At 45.7% G+C, this 13,401-nt stretch overlaps 1 protein-coding gene across 1 annotated transcript in view; it reads right to left on the minus strand.

Annotated features, from left to right (window-relative positions):
* Positions 1 to 13,401, minus strand: part of TERT (telomerase reverse transcriptase) — a 121,010-nt gene that overhangs the window by 41,189 nt on the left and 66,420 nt on the right. The window contains exon 10 of the mRNA XM_045003381.1: positions 11,384 to 11,455. Within this exon, the coding sequence (XP_044859316.1) occupies positions 11,384 to 11,455 (72 nt within the window). The remainder of the gene's footprint in view (positions 1 to 11,383; positions 11,456 to 13,401) is intronic.

Consider the following 13,401-nt stretch of genomic DNA (forward strand, 5'->3'; position numbering starts at 1 on the left):
CTGCACACAGGTGGCCTGGGACATTGGCCGCCCATTACTGACTCAAGGGCAGTAAGGAAGCTCGGCAACACCCCAGGCAACAGGGCAGCCCTTTTTAGGATTGCACTGTGTTGTACCATGGATACTGTGCTATATAATTGATTATGTTTTGACTATATACATTGTATGCATTATAGTAAGAATTAAGGTATTAGAATAAATAAATAGGATAGTGGATACTAGTATTAGCCATTTTCTTTTTGTTCATGTCTTGTAAATCACAGACAGGATCTTGTCTGTGTCTATATTAATTAGATTAGAGGAATTTCGGAAGCCCAGGCCCCAGTGTGGGAAAAGACAGTTACAAGATTTAGTAAGGTCTATTACAATGCCTTTCTTGTTCAACATAAACCACTGCTTTTGTTACCTTTGGAAAGTCTCTGCAAAGAACTGTTTGTGTGAATGAGGAATGTATGTATCAGGAAAAGATAAGGTGTGAAGGCCATTGCTGAAGACAGATGGTCAAGGGAGGAGAGACTTAACAAGACTTATCAACACCAGAGAACCATCAATGCGCATCCATGATTGAGAAAGGGCAGATTGACGACCCTGAGGTGGAGGCTAACACAAGATAATGAATTAAATTGAAACCAGGATAGGATGACCCTCCTGGAGGTGTTTTGGAATGAAAGAAGCCATGAAAACATAACACCAATTACGGAGTAACCGATCATAAAATGACACAGCAAAATCCATAGACTTCAATGAAAAGAAAGAACTATAAGAACAGGGTGCTTTGCCATGGAAATTTGGGTTCGTCTTGCCAACAACTCCAGGAGCATCGGATCGCGACCGACAGAGCCCGGCTCCCCTCTGGGACCAATCTAGCTGGCCATTAGATTGATCCAGACTCTGGACTGGTAACTATAATATCAACTGGCAGGACTGTGTGCATGGTGTGTGTGTGTGTGTGTGTGTGTGTGTGTGACTGAAAAGCATATGCTAACTGCTGTATTCTCAATAAATGTGGCGCATTGCCTTCTCCCCTATAAAAGATTTCAAGTGCTTTGTATAAGCATAACATTTTTGGTGGAGAATGCAAAGGGGAAGAATACGCACTGTAATTGTTGAAAATACTGCTAAAAAGGTATACCATACACTTAAAAGTGATCGATCATTCAGGTGTGCACATCCCATCATAGAGATACCGGGCAGTAAAGAGGGAACCATTTGTGGTTAATATTGTCTTCACTGTTGATATTCTATTAATTGAAAATTTTGATGGTTAAAAGATATACACGCTCTCAGTCGTAGCAGGGCTGAGAAATAGGAGAAAGGTTTAGCATTCTTCTCTCCACCCCGGGTTGCTGGGGGAAAACAATTGGAGGTGGGTATGCCCCTGATCGTAGTAGGGTCAGGCAGTAGGAGGAGGACTTAGAGATCCTCGCTCTAACCCAAAATATCCTTGGTGCATACACCCTCAGCCATAGCAAGACTGAGCACAAGAGGAGAACTTAGTGTTTCTCGCTCCGATTCTGGGAGGGATTTTTATGCTTGGTGTATGAACCCTCAGTGTTAGTAGGCTGAGTGATACAGAGGGAGGCTTAGCGTCTCTCCCTCTGGCCTGGAACGGGTTAAATTTGCAAGCCCTGGCACTGGCACGGGCAACAGAGGTGAAAAAAGAGAAGGGTTGTTGTAAGCCCCGAACCAAGCACAGGCACACGGAATCTTAGAACGATTAGAAATATAAACCAACCAAAGACCTTAAATACAAAATGTTCAGATGAAAGGAGTCCCCTAAGGACGATGCTTAGGCGGAGCTGAAAAAGCTGTTGTGGGTACAAGAGATTACCTGTGTTACAAATTTTGCAGAAATTTGTCCATAGCCATGGATGGAACAAGCAATAGCTGATGTCCACACCATAGCCAATTTGGAAGACAAATTGGCAAAATATTTGTTGATTTATAAACCTTCAACCCCAATAAAAAAGGATTTGGCTGCACTCTGGCTATTGTGGAAAGCCTGTAATGAGGCGTTCCTCTGGCTGGCAAATTGCCAAGCAGAAAATACTACACTGCGTGAAAAGCTCAGCGCGAGTGAACAAGAAGCAGATAAATGGAAAGTATTAACTACAGGGGTCCACGGACAATTGGACAGGCTTAAAGATACTGTATGGGAACTAAAAAGCAAGGGAGAGAATTACTGGAACAGGTAGAGGGAAAAAATAAAATATTAAAAGAAAACCAAGACCTACAGGGCATGGTGTAGAAATTAACGTTAGAACAAGGCAGAGCTCCTGCAAACCATAACCACTGCGAATCCATTATTAAGCAGCTTAAGCAGAAACTAGGCTTTGAAACTTGCCAAATTGCAGCAGTCACAGCAGGAGAATGGGATCAAAACTTGCCCAAAGAAAGCCTGGCCTGGGAGGAAAAAATATGGGACCCCAGGGAAACTCGGGAGGAAGATATATGGAATAGTCTGCAAGAATGTAGATATGATGGGCGCGCTCCCATAGCCCTGGTAGCAGCGATTCAACACACCACGGTATCAACTCCCAGAGCGGGTGGGTGTAGCACAACCATTACCACAGTTCCAGTATCGGCCACTGATTTAAAGGCAATTGCTGAACATTTGGGGACCCTGAAGCGAGACACCTTGCAGCAAGAGAGAGGCTAACTACCTTGGAAGTCCACTGACTCATGGGGGTATGTGTGGCCTTGGAAATTAGAGGTCAGTGTCCTGGGTCTAATGGCAACATTTGGGGAACAGATAGGCAAGCATAACTTTATAGCACAAGTTGTGGCCTCCGTCCAGGAGCCTAATGAGGACCCCAAGAATTATTTAACCCGATGGGCTCTGATGCAAGTAATGGCTGGTCTGGTAGCAGTTGACGGTGCCACCCCGATAGATGAGCTAGCATTCAGTGTCCAGTCCTTAAGGGATGGCGCTGCTTCTTTGGCCCCCTATTACTCTGGTAAACTTGCAATTTGGCAGGATAACCACCCAGCTAACCTAGGGGAGCTAAGGGGATTGGTCCAACAAATAACTACTCACTCTGGACCACACCCACCATAAAAAAAGAAAGAAAGGGTCTCTTATGTGGCGGCAAGAGAACCAGCAGTTACATATACGAACGAAAGTGGTGCAAAAGGGATTACTGGGTCCCGGGGAAAATATGCTAGGGGTCATTCCGAGGACAAGGGAATAGGGGTCGGCAGGGGGGTCGGGTATACCCAGATCTTCGGCAATATCAGGCTGACACCTCTAGGCAGAAGGATGAGGGGGAAGAGAGAGCGCTAACTGATAATGAGGTTTGCCAACTAGCCTGGTGAACCCTGATGCAGTACAGAGCCAACCGAGCACAGTGGGATGGGGCACCCACACCTGACTTGGTTAGAGAAGCTACAAGATTACAAAATACCCACAAGGAAATAGCCTCCATAACCGCCAGTGCACCCCCACCATCAACACCACTATAGCTTCTCCTCGATGCATACCCCTGTCCCACAGACAAATAGAAGGGCCCGCTGAACAACAAACTTCCACTATCTGCAGGGGCACAAAAGTGGAAGTTCATAGAAAAGGTCCACTGGGACCCTGGAGGAAGGCCACACGTGTATGTTCAGCAGGGTAAGCATACCCCTACATTGTAACGTAAGGGATGTCAGGATCACCAGAGCCATGCGAGGAGCAGAATGCTGGACAGATGATAGAATGATTAGGTCAATACTGAATTTACATATTGTACCCACATGCCTGAAATGCCCCAAAACCATCAAGATGTCCCCTGATATTGCTAGATTAAACCATGCATCCTACAGAGACAAACCACGACTGGTTTGATGAAAATGATAAGGAAATCATAGTACTCTTGAATGAAAAAGTGAGGCTTTCGAAAACTGGCAAAATGATACTCAGTCCACCTGAAAGACAGATTCAAACATCTGCAAAGCAAGACACTAAGACAACTACGCTCAACACAAAATAAATGGTGGGAGAAGTTAGCAGAAGACATTCAAATGTATGCGGAAACAAATGAAACAAAGAAGTTCTTTGATTCCTTGAAGCTAGCCTATGGACCTTCAAAGGTGGGCACAGGTTCGCTCATGAAGGCTGATGGCAGAAGAATCATCAAAGACAAACATGGCATGGAACAGAGATGGGTTGAACACTTCAGACAACTACTGAACAGGCCATCCTCAATTGAAACAAGTGTTATTACCCAGATACCTGAAGATGCCTGAAGATCGACTCTGAGAAAAATTTTCTATGGAGAATTGGCACAAGGATACTGGAATCAAGGCTGCCCCAGAAAGCGCTACAAGGACAGAATCAAGAACAGCATACACTTTGGTGCAATAAAACCAGATGATCTTGAGAAAGGTGTGTCAAATAGATCAGCATGGCGACATACAACACTCAGAGCTTTCCAAGCCTTTGAAGAGGTCAGAAGTAATTGACTGTTAGCTGCAAGGGAATACTCTGCTGTTGTATCCAGCAAGCCAAACACCTCAAGCATGGTCCTTGCAGAGACCTATTGTGTCTGACAAAACCTCTCTGCCAAATCCAGGAGGTCTGAAACCAGCCAATACTAAGAGAGCACCATGTATTACAATTATCTCTGGGAAAACAAGTTAGAACTTTATGTTACCCAAACTCCAGAACCATGATGATGACAAAGACAGACACTGACATACTTTCCAAATTGCTGCACTTTATCATCAAGATCATTAATCACACTGAGGGTATGTCTACACTATGAAATTAGGTTGATTTTATAGAAGTCGATTTTTAAAAATTGATTTTATACAGTTGATTGTGTACGTCCCCACTAAGCACATTAAGTCGGTGGAGTGCATCCTCACTACCGTGGCTAGCATCGACTTATGGAGCGGTACACTGTAGCTAGCTATCCCACAGTTCCCGCAGTCTCTGACACCCATTGGAATTCTGGGTTAAGCTCCCAATGCCTGATGAGGCAAAAACATTATTGCGGGTGGTTTTGGGTACATGTCGTCAGTCGCCCCTCCCTCTGTGAAAGCAACGGCAGACAATCGTTTCATGCCTTTTTTCTGTGCAGACGCCATACCACAGCAAGCATGGAGCCCGCTCAGCTCAGATCACTGTCAATACTGCTGTTGTGTCCTGGGTGCTGCTGCCAGCAGATGGTGCAGTAGGACTGCTAACCGTTATCATCCACCGCTTTCCTGGTGCCATGAATCCACCTCACAGGTCCTCTCGTCGTTCTGTATCAATATCTATTCTCGTGGCATCCGTCGTCAGCCTCCGCTTCTGCTGCAACTCTGCTCTCCTGGTGCCATGAATCCACCTCACAGGTCCTCTCGTCATTCTGTATCAATATCTATTCTCGTGGCATCCATCATCATCCACTGCTTCTGCTGCAACTCTACTCTCCTGCAGATGCCATTCCACGGCAAGCATGGAGCCCGCTCACCTCACCGCTGCTGTTGCGAGCATTGAAAACAGCTCATGCATTATCCTGCAGTATGTGCAGAACCTGCAAAAGCAGGCAAGGAGGCGACGACAGCACGATCACGATAGTGATGAGGACATGGACACAGACTTCTCTCAAAGCACAGGCCCTGGCAATTTGGACATCATGGTAGTAATGGGGCAGATTCATGCTGTGGAACGCCGATTACGGGCCTGGGAAACAAGCACAGATTGGTGGGACTGTACAGTGTTGCAGGTCTGGGATGATTCCCGTGGCTGTGAAACTTTCACGTGCATAATTGCACTTTCATGGAACTTTGTGACTTGCTTTCCCCTGCTCTGAAGTGCAAGATGAGAGAAGCCCTCACAGTTGAGAAGTGAGTGGCGATAGCCCTCTGCAAGCTTGCAATGCCAGACAGCTACTGGTCAGTCAGGAATCAATTTGGAGTAGGTAAATCTACCGTGGGGGCTGCTGTGATCCAAGTAGCCAATGCAATCACTGAGCTGCTGCTATCAAGGGTACTGACTCTGGGAAACGTGCAGGTCATAGCGGATGGTTTTGCTGCAATGGGATTCCCTAACTGTGGTGGGGCGATTGACGAAACCCATATCCCTATCTTTGTACCGGACCACCTTGGCAGCCAGTACCTAAACCACAAGGGGTACTTTTCCATGGTGCTGCAAGCACTGGTGGCTCATGAAGGACGTTTCACCGACAACGTGGGATGACCAGGAAAGGTACATGACGCTCGCATCTTCAGGAACTCTGGTCTGTTTGAACAGCTGCAGGAAGGAACTTACTTCCTAGACCAGAAAATTACCATTGGGGATGTTGAAATGGCTATAGTTATCCTTGGGCACCCAGCCTACCCCTTAATGCCATGGCTCATGAAGCCATACACAGGCAGCCTGGACAGTAGTAAGGAGCAGTTCAACTATAGGCTGAGAAAGTGCAGAATGGTGGTAGAATGTGCCTTTGGAAGTTTATAAGCTCAATGGCACAGTTTACTGACTCGGTTAGACCTCAGCGAAACCAATATTCCCACTGTTATTGCTGCTTGCTGTGTACTCCACAATATCTGTGAGAGTAAGGGGGAGGAGTTTATGGTGCGGTGGGAGGTTGAGGTAAATCGCCTGGCGGCCGATTACAGACAGCCAGACACCAGGGCGATTAGAAGAGCACAGCTGGGCGCCCTGCGCATCAGAGAAGCTTTGAAAACCAGTTTCATGACTGGCCAGGCTATGGTGTGACAGTTCTCTTTGTTTCTCCTTGATGAAAACCCGCCCCCTTGGTTGACTCTACTTCCCTGTATGCCAACTGACCTCCCCCCTTCAATCACCGCTTTCAGAGGCAATAAAGTCATTATTGTTTCAAAATCATGCATTCATTATTAATTCGACACACAAATAGGGGGAAAACTAGCAAGGTAGTCCGGGGGGGACGGGGGGTGAGGAGGGAAGCACTGGGTGGAATGGTGGATTAGGGGAGAAGGGAAGGACAAGGCCACACTGCAGTTCAAAACTTACTGAATGCCAGCCTTCTGTTGCTTGGGCAATCCTCTGGGGTGGAATGGCTGGGTGCCCATAGCCTCCCCCCACCTCCCACCGCGTTCTTGGGCATCTGGGTGAGGAGGATATGGAACTTGGGGAGGAGGGTAGGCGGTTATACAGAGGCTGCAGCGGTGGTCTGTGCTCCTGCTGCCTTTCCTGCAGCTCCACCAGACGTCTGAGCATGTCAGTTTGCTCCCCCATTAGTCTCAGCATTGCTTCCTGCCACCTCTCATCATGCTCCTCCCTCCTTTCATCGCATTCATTTAAGGCTTTCCAAGACTCTACCATTATTTTCCTCCATGCATTCTGCTGAGCTCTTTCAGTGCAGAAGGACTGCATGAGCTCTGAGAACATGTTGTTGCGAGTGCGTTTTTTTCACCCTCTAATCTGCGCTAGCCTCTGGGACGGAGATGATAGGGGGAGCGTAGAAACGTTTGCAGCTGCGGGAGGAAAAAAAGGGAGAATAGTATTTAAAAAGATCCCTTTGTTCTCTAAAATGTAAGACTATTTCACACTGAATCAAGTGATTCACATTACACAGCACAGTGCTTTTGGTACAAGGTCGGATTTTGCCTCTTATATTGAGTGCCTGCTGGTTTGATGTGAGACATCACACATGCTCAGCTGGGCAACAGAATTTGGCTTGCAAGCAGCTATGGTAAGGCAAAAGGTTTTGGCTTCTTCAACCTTCATAACATGTGGGAATGGTTTCAAACAGCAGTGCTCTCCTTTCCCATACCAAGCAAAGCCTGTTGAGTTGGCCATTTAAAAGGAGGGGCTGCCGTTTTAGGGTGAATGTGCAGCACATCCCAACCCCTCTCTCCCCCCACCACCACCCAATTCTCTGGGATGATTGCTTCACACATACTCCCACCGTGTGGCTAGTATCAGGGAAGATCCCTGTCAGCCAAACGCGAACAGCTCAGCATGAATGGGCCTCCCTGCTAATAGCGGGGATAATTTTTTTTCAGCCAAAGGCAAACAGCCCAGCAGAAACGGGCACCCCTGAATGTCCCCCTAAACAAATTTCCCATATTTGAACCAGGTGACCATGAATGATATCACTCTCCTGAAGCTAACACAGAGAAATGAAGAACAGATGTTGCTTGAATGCCACCAAAGCCCGGGCCCATTTGCTGCAATGCTTTGTTCTGCAATGATTCCAGACTACTTGCTACTGGCTTGTGTCCTACCATGGAGGACAGAATAAGGCTGCCCTCCCCAGAAACCTTCTGTAAAGGCTTTTAGAATACCTCCAGGAGAGCTTCATGGAGATGTCCCTGGAGGATTTTGGCTCCATCCCCAGACACGTTAACAGACTTTTATAGTAGCTATACTGGCCGCAAATGCATCCCAATCTTCAGGGCAAATTAATCATTAAACATGCTTGCTTTTAAACCCTGTATTATATTTACAAATGTACACTCACCAGAGGTGCCTTCTCTGGCTTCATGGTCCGGAAGCCCGCCTTGGGAAGGTATTGGCTCCAGGGTGATGAATAGTTCCTGGCTGCCAGGAAGAAGGGATTCTCCGCTTGCCTGCTGTGCGCTATCCTCAACCTCCTCCTCCCTTTTATCTTCCTCATCCACAAAATCCTCATCCCTGTTGCATGAGACTCCCCCCTTGCAGGTGTCCGTGGACAGTGATGGGGGAGTGGTAGGGGTCCCCCCCTAGAATTGCATGCAGCTCATCATAGAAGTGGCATGTGTGGGGCTCTGACCTGGAGTGACCGTTTGCCTCCTTTGTTTTTTTAAACGCTTGCTTGAGCTCCTTAACTTTTCACTGCTGTGTGTCCCTGTTGTAGCCTCTGTCCATCATGCCCTTGGAGATTTTGGCAAATATACTGGCATTTCGTCTTTTGGAACGGAGTTCTGCCTGCACGATTCTTCTCCCCAAACAGTGATCAGATCCAGTACCTCCTGTTTGGTTCATGCTGGAGCTCTTTTGCGATTCTGGGACTGCATGGTCACCTGTGCTGATCAGCTCACCACGTTGGCCAAACAGGAAATGAAATTCAAAAGTTCCCAGGGCTTTTCCTGTCTACCTGGCCAGTGCATCTGAGTTGAGAGTGCTGTCCAAAGCAGTCACAATGGAGCACTCTGGGATAGCTCCCAGAGGCCAATACCGTCGAATTGCATCCACACTACCCCATATTCGACCCAGTGAGGTCGATTTTAGCCTAAACCCCTCACCGAGGAGGAGTACAGAAATTAATTTTAAGAGCCCTTTAAGTCGACAAAACAGGCTTGGTCGTGTGGACAGGTGCAGGGTTAAATCAACCTAATGCTGCTAAATTCGACCTAAACTCCTAGTGTAGACCAGGGCTAAGAGAGACTCTGTCCCTCTCACTCGCTATTACAGCGTGCCCAGCATGGAGGTGCAGGGCTTTGGGGTGTTCAGAGGTAGGCATGAGGCAAGCTCTGTTCCCTCACACAGAGCATAATGTAGAAGCCTGCCTGCTTAGTTGTTCCCACTGGTGTTAGTGAATTGTTCCCATTCTTAAGTGAATTCCCACAGGAGCATAAAGCAGGTGTAAAAGTTTTAAAACTCATTTAGATTGTCAGAGTGATGTAAAGGAGCCTTATTGAAAATGACAGTATAGGCTTCTAAATGCTTATGGTGCTTTAATGTTTAGAACTCATCTGAATTTTTGGACTGAAATGTGCTCCATGAACTGTTTGCTACTGACCTTTCTGGAGATGGTCAGTAGCCAGTATAAATTGTAAGTTTGGTTCCCCAGCCCTCACTTTCTCTTCATTGCCCATAATGTAACACTGAGCACATGGCTGCATATATTTGTTTACTAATAACTAGAAATAAAGGATCAAAGCTACATTATTATTAGACAAAGGGTGTTTGGGGATTTCCTCCAATGCTCCCCACTCCCATTCTCCATCCACAGTATTGTAGTTTAAATAAACAACCAAAATAATCAAAACTGGTGTGATTAAATTGCATTATTTTGACATATAAAATATGCAGAATTTTGCAGAATTTTAAAGTACTGTATGCAATTTTTTAAATTTTTTGGTGCAGAATTCCCCCTTCCACATCCCACCCCACTTCCATCCCCCTGCGGAGTAAAACAAAGGGTGTTCACAGCACATTAGTGGTATGACTTATTTCACTAGTGCCTCAACCTGCACTTAGAGAGGCTCGAGTTATCTCTTCTAATTGATACTGGACACCACCAGGTTTCAAACCCCTCAAAATGTCTAACTGGCCACAAAGACCAAGATACAGCTGATTGCATTAAGAACATTAAAATACATCTTCAAGACTTTTCCCATTGGACTTGCAAAAAGGCATTTGGCATCAATGTAAGCCCTTCTCCCCCTCAGCCATTTATGCTGCTTTCATCTCCATGGTATCTGGGAGCCTCTCTTGGCACCCAACAGAAGAATACAACTTTGAAGAATTTTAAAGAATTGTTCTTTGAGTCCTTTCAAGGAAGTTTCATATTGGACATCCTTGTTGCCACCAGGGAGGCCAGGAGTATCTTCAGATACTCACCCAAGATCATTCAGATCAGAGAATGTTTAGTGCTGATAGACCATCTAAGGGTACGTCCATACTACCCGCCCGGATCGGCGGGTAGCAATCGACTTCTCGGAGTTCGATATATCGCGTCTCATCTAGACGCGATATATCGAACTCCGAACGCGCTCCCGTCGACTCCGGAACTCCGCCACCGCGAATGGCGGTGGCGAAGTCAACAGGGGAGCCGCGGACGTCGATCCTGCGCTGTGAGGACAGTTAAGTAGTTCGAACTAAGGTAGTTTGACTTCAGCTACGCTATTCGCGTAGCTGAAGTTGCGTACCTTAGTTCGACACCCCCCCCCCCCCCAGTGTAGACCAGGCCTAAGAGTCAAAGCCTTTTCCCAAGAATTGAAGATAGCAATCATGACTGCTTAGTATGGACTTTTTATTAATGTATCCAGAACAGCTTTTAAAGACTGAGAGAAAATGATCAAATAGACAATGGTCAGCTGCTCCAGCCCAGTTCACCTGAACAACTGCAGCACGAAGCCCCATCAATGTCAGCAGGTAGAAAGGGGCTTTAAACTAGGGACAGTAGGGGTCACCAGAGATCCTAGCAGGGGCAGACATATACTATTTTGATACTGGCTGGTGTCCAAGTACTTAACTATAGGATTGTTGCCAGTCAAATGTAACAGAGTATAGACTCAGAAACAGTGGTCTACCATGACACTCACCATTCCAGAACAGGAAATATAAACATTTTCTTGAAAAAAAAAAAAAAAACTTCAAATTTATTTTATCAGTATCTAAATATTAATCAGTGAACAAAATATATATGCTTCTATACAGGAGGTAATGCAAACAAAATGTACTAATGCTTATTATTTTAAACTTGGGTCTTTGAAAGCATACCTCAGAAAAGTTTTCGCTAGTGTTAAGTGAGGTGTAAGTAGCAAAAAGTCATCAATTAACCGTATCAGCACTCTGGAATTTAAAAAAAAAAAAAGTTAAACAAATTTATATTTAATGTGGAAATATTCTTTTCTTCTATGTTGTTCCTAAAGTGGATGGCTATGGACTAGTGTACTTATTCTGTTTTTATTCACAAAATGAAAGAGAGCAATAAGATCTCCAAATTGCCTATATAAAATTTCAGTGACAATTTCCCCCATTGTTACATTGTTCCCCCAAGTGTTTGTCTACACTTCAGACACTACAGAGGGACAGCTACAGCTCTGCAGTTGTAGTACCACAATGCTGACACTTGCTACAGCAATGGAAGGGTTTTTCCATCACTGTAGTAAACCCACTCCCTCAAGAGGCAGTAGCCAAGTCAACGGAAGCATTTCTTTTATCAGTCTAGTGGTCTCTATAATGGGGCGTAGCTATATCTCTCCGGGATGTGAATTTTTCACTCCCTAGTGCAACGTAGCTAGGTTGACCTAAGTTTTAGTTGCAACTAGGCCTAAGTGTACGTACACACACACACACACACTTTTAATTAGCTAATTTTTCCTATAGTGAACTTTAATTAGTGAACTTGGGAACTAAAGCATATCTGTATTGTAGTCTGCCATAATGCAGGGTCACATACAGATAGCTGGAACAAAATTTCATATATGACCATAGCAACTTACTTCTCATGGCCACATAAAAGCACAAATTAAGACTGACTGACCAGTTTAGGCATGTTTGTCTTCTTGCTGCCTGTTCTGTAATTTCCTGCAGACAGAGGATTTCAGATTTCCAAGGCTGTCAATCCAGTAGTAAATTGCATCATCACAAATGCTGAGATTTTCAAATTCAGTGGAAATCTGACACCTAACACTTTCAGATTACTTTGAAAATCTCAGCCAAAGGGCCAGATTTTTAAAGGTATTTATATGCCTAGAGATGCAGATTAGTGCACAGGGATCTTGAAAAGCACCTAGGCTCTTAACTCCCAGTTCTCACTCAATCCATACATAAATCTTTAACTACTTATTGGCATTTTCTTAAGGAGGCTTGTGCAGTGGGGTATTGGTGGGTTACTAACACTTGTGCCTCACTTCTGTGCCACTGAAGTGGGCATCCTAATATTTAACAATGGGCTGATGCTGTTACCCAGGTGGACTGATACTCCTGCACGTCTCTTAAGGTTCACAGGTTAAAAGAATCCACAGGGAGATTATGGAGGCTAGATGGCAGGGGCAAGCCTAAGGGAGCTGAGATATACCCCAGTGATGACCCATGTCCCTAATTTGGCTCATTAGGGATTCAATGATCCTGTTATGGGTCAGCTGGGCTGAGTAGGTTATTAAGGCTGGGAGTGAAGGGCCCCTAAACAAATAAGACTCCTGAAGTGAGGGATTTCCACCAAAGAGCCTCTCCTAAGGATCACAGGGTAAAATGTGTGTTAGGAGGCCACCCAAAGGGCCTCCTAAGATTCAGGAGAGGGTGGACCATGACCCTGCTATCATTTATTGTAGGAACTCACAAGCCTCCTAAGACTCACAGCAAGTTTGTGGCCCGGATAAGCATTTTAAGACCAGCAGGTGTTGGTGTATGTGCATGGGTGTAGGAGGGCAGTAAATCTCTTTATATTCATGGGGGCTAGGATTTCAGGAAGCCCTCAAAGAGCCTCCTAAATCTCACCTGAGGGCGATGGGATGCAAGCCTCCCAGGACTGATCATGCCAGGTACCCATAACGCTTGTGGGAAGAGACTGGGGGACATCTTACAATCCTCCCAAACCTGTAGTGTTGGTGAGTATCTGGCAAATCTCCTAAGGCTCAGAGAGTTGATATACTTACCAAGGCAGAGTCTCCTAAGATCCACAGGAGCTGGGCTCCCTTCATAAGGACCTTGAAGGACGTAATATTGAAGCTCCCTTCCTGCAGACCTCAAGAAGGGAATGGGGGTGTGGAACAACCTTCTCTCCAGCTCCTTTT

Source organism: Mauremys mutica, chromosome 2, assembly GCF_020497125.1.
Source record: "Mauremys mutica isolate MM-2020 ecotype Southern chromosome 2, ASM2049712v1, whole genome shotgun sequence".
Lineage (NCBI taxonomy): Eukaryota > Metazoa > Chordata > Testudines > Geoemydidae > Mauremys > Mauremys mutica.